The sequence below is a fragment of the Periplaneta americana genome, chromosome 11 (genome assembly GCF_040183065.1).
Source record: "Periplaneta americana isolate PAMFEO1 chromosome 11, P.americana_PAMFEO1_priV1, whole genome shotgun sequence".
NCBI lineage: Eukaryota > Metazoa > Arthropoda > Insecta > Blattodea > Blattidae > Periplaneta > Periplaneta americana.
Window position 1 is genome coordinate 171,027,804 of NC_091127.1, and position 7,300 is coordinate 171,035,103.

The window sequence follows — 7,300 nt, forward strand, 5'->3', positions numbered from 1 at the left end:
TGCCATGTAGTTCTCTTACTATGGTGCACCGAGGGCAACACCTATGGCGACAAAGAACTACAACGCGACACTCCTAGATGGGGACAGTTTGTAAATGACGCAAAGTATCCATTGGATAAAAAGAATATTAAAAAAAAAACTATGCTGAAGATGCCGCCATTGCAGCACTAATAAAATTATTTTATAATATCACACATTAAATCACTACATAGTGATCTCATATTTTAATTTACGCAAGAAAGCAAAACCATCATAAAGGAAAGGTGAAGTGAAATTAATTTACCGATAATCAAACATTTATTGTTTTTTGATAATTCTTTGTCAGAAAAAAAAAAAAGATGACAGATGAGTCACAGAATTCCTATAATTGCGTGCAATTTTCGGTTTCGGGATAGTTCAGTCATGTTAAAACCAATTATTTTTGTAAAAGTGAAAATTGCCAGAAATATTTGGGCTAGTTACGAAAATAAGTTGCTTGTATCTTCCATGGTTAGGGGGAGAACTGGACCTCTGCAGTGGCTGCGTGGTCTGAACCATCGGCCTATCACAAAGGCAATCGGGTTCGATTCCCGCTCAGGCCTGAAATTTTTCATTTGGTATTAAATTGGCAGAGGAGATTGCAGTTGGAGTTTTTCTCGGCGCTCTCTCTAGACAACATTCCACCAACATCTCTCCATTCCATTATTCAAATACTGCCATCTCTCCGAATGCCAGTCGGCAACGTGCAAAGGGGATTCTGTACGGACATGAGGTTGCCCGCATACAACGAACCTCAGCATTGTTGACCGTTGGAGATGAAAATACACCTATCTGGGGGTTAATACAGCAGACTAGTTAATGGTCTGAGTACTGAGTCACAACGACTCCCATATAGAGCAATTCAAACGTAAGATTGTGTTCAAAACTTGTACTGCAGAGGCACTGGTGGGGTTCCTATCTATATGACCTAAATGAGGGGTTGGAAAGCAAAGAGCCATTAGAATAATAGTTGGAGCAAAGGCTAGAGAATCATGTAGATTATTTTTAAAAAAATTAGAGATTCTAACCTTAACAAATCAATACATATACTCTACAATAAATTTCGTCTTATGTAATAAAGAAAATTTTCCAACTAACTCAGCCATACATAGTATAAATACCCGCAGAAGGAATGATTTTCATATGCCATCATCAAATTTATCATGCTTTCAAAGGGGAGTACGTTACATGGCGATAAAAATGTTCAATAGTCTTCCTGAAGACATTAAGAATCATAGCCAATACCCTGCATTAATATCTCTCACTTTCTATTCTGTAGATGAATTCTTGACATTTCACAGTACTGTGTAAATATTATTGTTATTAAGGTATTAATTCTGTACATATTTCATATTTGCATTTTATTGTTAAATGTAAGAATTGGACATGTTCTTTATTCTATGCTATAAAGCAAATGTAAGAATATTATGGAACGAATAAATCTATCTATCTATCTATCTATCTATCTATCTATCTATCTATCTATCTATCTATCTATCTATCTATCTATCTATCTATCTATCTATCTATCTATCTATCTATCTATCTATCTATCTATCTATCTATCTATCTATCTATCTATCTATCTATCTATCTATCTATCTATCTATCTATCTATCTAATGGTGGATTGTTAATGTTTAGGTGAGGGGTTTGGACTTTTTTCCATTGCTGGTTGTCACAATCAAAAATTAAGACACAACGTTTCGAAGGGTGGTTCTCCCTTCGTCTTCAGGTGGAAGGTGTTCATTTTTCAGTTCCCCACCCCCTCCTTTTGTGTCTCTTTCATCAATTTTTTAGCCACTTCACGCCCATCTTCTTTATTCCGTTTGGTTTAGTGCCAACATAACTGAATAGTTGTACGTAACGATCCCAACAGGAGGTTTTTTTTTTTCTCTTCTCTCCTTCCTTCCACCTGAAGGCTAAGGGAGAACCACCCTTCGAAACGTTGTCTTAATTTTTGATTGTGACAACCAGCAATGGAAAAAGTCCAAACCCCTCACCTAAACATTATCTATATGACCTTTTTTCTAACATAAGATTGTTTCATGGAATGTCTACTTCGAATTTATCTTCTAGCATTTTGCTTTGAATATTAATCAGTTTGAATAATCTGTTTTCTTTAGGTATGGATATCCTATAAAATTCCAGGCGTGACATCGAAGCACGTCCTCCTTGTAAGGACGGTACTTGTTATACTTTGTTTTACAGTGACTGTCATCAGCATTGGTGCAGGAATAGCAGCGTACCGCATATACCCAGGTAGGTAGGAGTGATCTCATATTGAAATCATTCATATTATTCCATACTTACTTACTTACAAATGGCTTTTAAGGAACCCGAAGGTTCATTGCCGCCCTCACATAAGCCCGCCAGCGGTCCCTATCCTGAGCAAGATTAATCCAGTCTCTATCATACCCCACCTCCCTCAAATCCATTTTAATATTATCCTCCCATCTACGTCTCGGCCTCCCTAAAGGTCTTTTTCCCTCCAGTCTCCCAACTAACACTCTATATGCATTTCTGGATTCGCCCATACGTGCTACATGCCCTGCCCTTCTCAAACGTCTGGATTTAATGTTCCTAATTATGTTAGGTGAAGAATACAATGCGTGCAGTCCTGTGTTGTGTAACTTTCTCCATTCTCCTGTAACTTCATCCCGCTTAGCCCCAAATATTTTCCTAAGCACCTTATTCTCAAACACCCTGAACCTATGTTCCTCTCTCAGAGTGAGAGTCCAAGTTTCACAACCATACAGAACAACCGGTATTATAACTGTTTTATAAATTCTAACTTTCAGATTTTTGGACAGCAGACTGGATGATAAGAGCTTCTCAACCGAATAATAACACGCATTTCCCATATTTATTCTGCGTTTAATTTCCTCCTGAGTGTCATTTATATTTGTTACTGTTGCTCCAAGATATTTGAATTTTTCCACCTCTTCGAAGGATAAATCTCCAATTTGTATATTTCCATTTCGTACAATATTCTGGTCACGAGACATAATCATATACTTCGTCTTTTTGGGATTTACTTCCAAACCGATCGCTTTACTTGCTTCAAGTAAAATTTCCGTGTTTTCCCTAATCGTTTGTGTATTTCATATTATTCCATACAAAATAAAAATTCATGCCATTACTGTTACATCCATGGTGAATCATCAGTGAATGTAAATTATACAGGATGGAATTAGAAACTAGACTCTATGCATTTATTTAGTGGTGAATTCTTGACATAAGTACTGTACTAGTAAGCAATCATGAACAATTAATTTTCACAAACATTCATTTGATAATAGCTTAATTCCAACTTCCTTTCTTTAAATATATCTAAATCAACTTTAGTTCCTTTTTCGTTAACAGCTGCCAGTGTTCAAAATTTAAAATTTAGCGATGAATATAGACTAATAATACACAGTGAAAATTGTTTAGATCCCAAAAGTTGTAAATGTCCACCATTGAAAGAAGCCACATATGTCAAATATCTGGACATCATTATTGATCAGAATTTTAAATGGCCTCATCACATTACTCATCTTTGTAAGAGGCTTCGTAAAACAGTTTATAAATTCGTTTATGCTCGACCATGCCGAAATGTAGTAATTATACACCTGGTAGCAGTCATTAATGCATGTCATTAAAGTACACCTACTCATTAAAGTACAGGTGTTTCAGCCAATGACAACTCAGCTTACAGGTGTTCAGCCAATAACAAGTCAGCTTTGTACCGTTATAGAACCGCAAGTATCGATTATTCTCGGATATGCAATCGAAAGAGAATTAGCAAAAAGTCACGTAGGCTGGAAATCCAATACTGTCGCAGAAGGTTATGTTCTGTTACTATAATAATTAGCGTTAATTGTAAATAATATTCAAATAAATTCAATTTGTCATCTCGTTTTTCAATGTCGAATTCAATAATCAAGGTTATACCAAGTTTAACGGGATTACACAAGGTCAATGGTTATTGTTCCTCGGAAAAAATCAATACTTTCGCGTCTGCCATATCTCAACATTCCACGACCTAGAACAAGGTCACTTCCGATCTTGTCAGATACAAAAAAAAATGTATAAGTTACATCTGAATAATTTCAAGTTAGAAATATGGTCGAGCATAAAAAGTCGTAACAAACTTGCCTATAATGGTAATTAAGAAGCTCATACGAAAATTATGAAACTCGCTTGCGCTCGTTTCATAAACATCCATACTCGCTTCTTAATTATTATCATTATAGGATCGTTGCATAATTTACTATAATCTTCGATGCTACTTACCTATTAGAGTTCTACGAAATGTTTATTGGGCCATTATTCAGTCTATCATTCAATATGGTATAATTGTTTGGAGTGGAAGTACAAAAATTAATCTTAGTCCGTTAAATTTACTACAAAAACGAATAATTAAAATTTTTTTGAAGAAACGTTTCGATTATCCAACTAAATTAATTTATTCTGAATTTAATGTATTTAATATTAAACAAATTTATAAGTATACGCTGTTAAAATTTTATCATAAAAATCGTAATAAGTTTATATTACAGACACATAATTATGACACAAGACGAAATATCAATTTAACATTAGTAGAACCTAAATGTCTCACATCTGCTGGTCTAAAGCATAGCATTAATTTTGGCCCTCGGTCGTACAATGCTTGAACTAAATTACACCCAGAACTTCTAACATGTAATCCACTAACATATAAGAAGAAAATTAGAAACGTGTTAATATCTTCAATTTGATTAAATAAATTTATTGCCTATGTGTATGAATTAATCAACCTATATTATATTTGTATTCTATAATTTTGAAATATATATTAGTCCTACTTTTCACGTGCGATATTATTCTTCTCTAGTGTTAATACTATATTATACAATTCCATTGCCGCTGTAATTTAAATTTTAGTTCCTATTTTATTTTATTTATTTATTTTTATTATTATTTTTTATTTTCTATATTTCTCTTATATTAATACTGTATTACATAATTTCTGTAACTGTAATTGAAGGGTTGATAGGAAAAACAACCCATGTCAGTTTTAGGCGAAAATGAGATATTGGTACTAATGGAAAGCTAAAATCATGTGGCGTCTGTGTATGCTTAAAATACAATCAATATATTTATAAAGCATTGGGGTATTTATACCTATACTTTAAGTTTCTTATCCTTTTTACATAACAAGATATAACGTTTTTTCGCTCCCCTGAAAAACGTGTTTTTTTTTTTGACATGGGTTGTTTTTCCTATCAACCCTTCAATTTTAATTCTATTTCCTATTTTATATTCTCTTATCTGAACTACGACCGAACACAAGTGCTGCTCATTCGGTCTCAAATTTTGTTAATACTACTGTATCTCCTGTTTTATATTGTTTGCATTATTTATTTTATTATAGTGACCTGACCAAACGAAATGACTAATGGGAAGTAGGCATCATTTATTCACACAATTTTTCTGCTGATATTCATTAAGAAAACTGTTTCTTATTCCAATTAGTTCCAAACTGTAGTTACAACAACTGACATAATTAGTTAATGACTCGTTCACCCTTCGCTTGTTTTACAGGCACTATTCAAGATGCAAGACACTGGAAACGGGAAGAACCAGGCTGGGAGCTTCATCTAGTCAGCACCATTTTAGAGTGGATCATGTGCATGTTATACAGCTTCCTTATGCTTTCTTTCGTGCCTGATTTATGGGGCTATGAACTCATGCTTCCTAAAGTCATGCCTAAAGATAATAAATGCTGAAAAAGAATCAAGAAATCACAGTATGGACTTCGATGTGTGAAGCTGATTAGGTTTCCTACCAAACTGGAACTTTAATATGTTTCAACATTACTTTCTGAACATGGCTGAACTAACAATCATCCCTAATTTTCCACCAGTTTATAATCCTGTCCAGTCGAGTCATCCATTATCACTTTCTAAAGACAGTCATCCAGCTGAATATTTTGACAGTTGTTTCAAATGAGTTTGGCGTGCACCCTATAGGAACAGCAGATTGGTACTCAGCCAAAGAAAAGAAGAGGATATCCATTACACAATCCACTCATCAAGAAATACAATAGTTTTATGGGAGGTGTTGATCAGACGGATCAAAACATAGCAGCATACAGAATTGGTATCAGAGGGGAAAAAATGGTATGTTCCAATTCTTTTGTGGATGTTTGATGTCGCCATGAATAATGCATGGTTAACAGCAAATCAAAAGGAATTTCCTTGGATAATTTGTCATTCAGACGGACAACTGTAATCGTTATGATGCAGAAATATGGAACACCAGTATCTTCACCGGGGCCCGGAAAGCATCTGAATGTGGGGAAATATGGTCGCAGGTCCAGCACGTCGCAATGCTGGACACTTGCTGGCGGTTGGTCAGCCACGTCGCCGATGCGCTGTCTGCAAAAACAAGACTACTAAACGCTGTTCCAAACCTTCATGCCCGGCTCCGCTTCATGACAAGTGCATCAGAGAGTTTCATACATAACGTGGTAATTATGTGCTTGGATAATATTGAGTCATTTATATTTTACTACACGTATTTTTATGACTAAACATTATGTGAATGTTTACTTGTGCACTGTAAAATTATAAATATTACATGCAAAACATCAATAATATGTTGCTTCAATAACACAAAGAAGTAATATTCACAATTACTGTCGTTACATGTAGTAATTTAGATATAAATAAAAAGAAAGAAAGAATGTATATCAGATTTTCCCACTGGGTCGTTAACGACCCACCCTGAAAAAGGGCCTAAATGTAAAGATTCATCTGTTTTCGTTCATTTACAATTAAAAATGTATAAAAACAAAAACTATGTGTGACATTCACAACATTTGGACAAAAATAAAGTTACGGGCATAAATGGTTTAAAGAAATTCAACCTGCTTATAAACATATTCTCTCATACATATATCCTTGAACAGAACTACAGCGAACTGTAATAAAAATACATCTCTTTATGCAATTAACAAACCACATGTAACACTCTCGATTTGTATGCCGAGTTCTTGGCAATAAAGCCATTCACTCTCTTGCTCTCCAATATTCCTTACACACACACACACAGGGTTTAGAAGAAAGGGCTGGACATCACTGAAGATGATTCTGATCCATTTCTTCCTGAAGACTGCACAATGGACAAAGTGATGAAGAAATAATTTCAATTTTGTTCTTGACAGTCATGCCCTGTGGGTAATCAAAAGGATGCAACGGCACTTCTCCTTGGGTACTCAGGAATTATACTTTGTTGCACATAGACACACTTCC

General features: G+C 34.8%; 1 protein-coding gene across 1 annotated transcript in view; it reads left to right on the plus strand.

The window, feature by feature from the left end:
- The window catches only part of LOC138709599 (DNA damage-regulated autophagy modulator protein 2-like), a 28,197-nt gene extending 21,191 nt beyond the window's left edge, over nt 1–7,006 (plus strand). The window contains exons 4-5 of the mRNA XM_069840488.1: nt 2,144–2,279; nt 5,589–7,006. Coding sequence (XP_069696589.1) covers nt 2,144–2,279; nt 5,589–5,773 — 321 coding nt within the window. The 3' untranslated portion in view covers nt 5,774–7,006. The remainder of the gene's footprint in view (nt 1–2,143; nt 2,280–5,588) is intronic.
- The last annotated feature ends 294 nt before the right edge of the window (nt 7,007–7,300 follow it).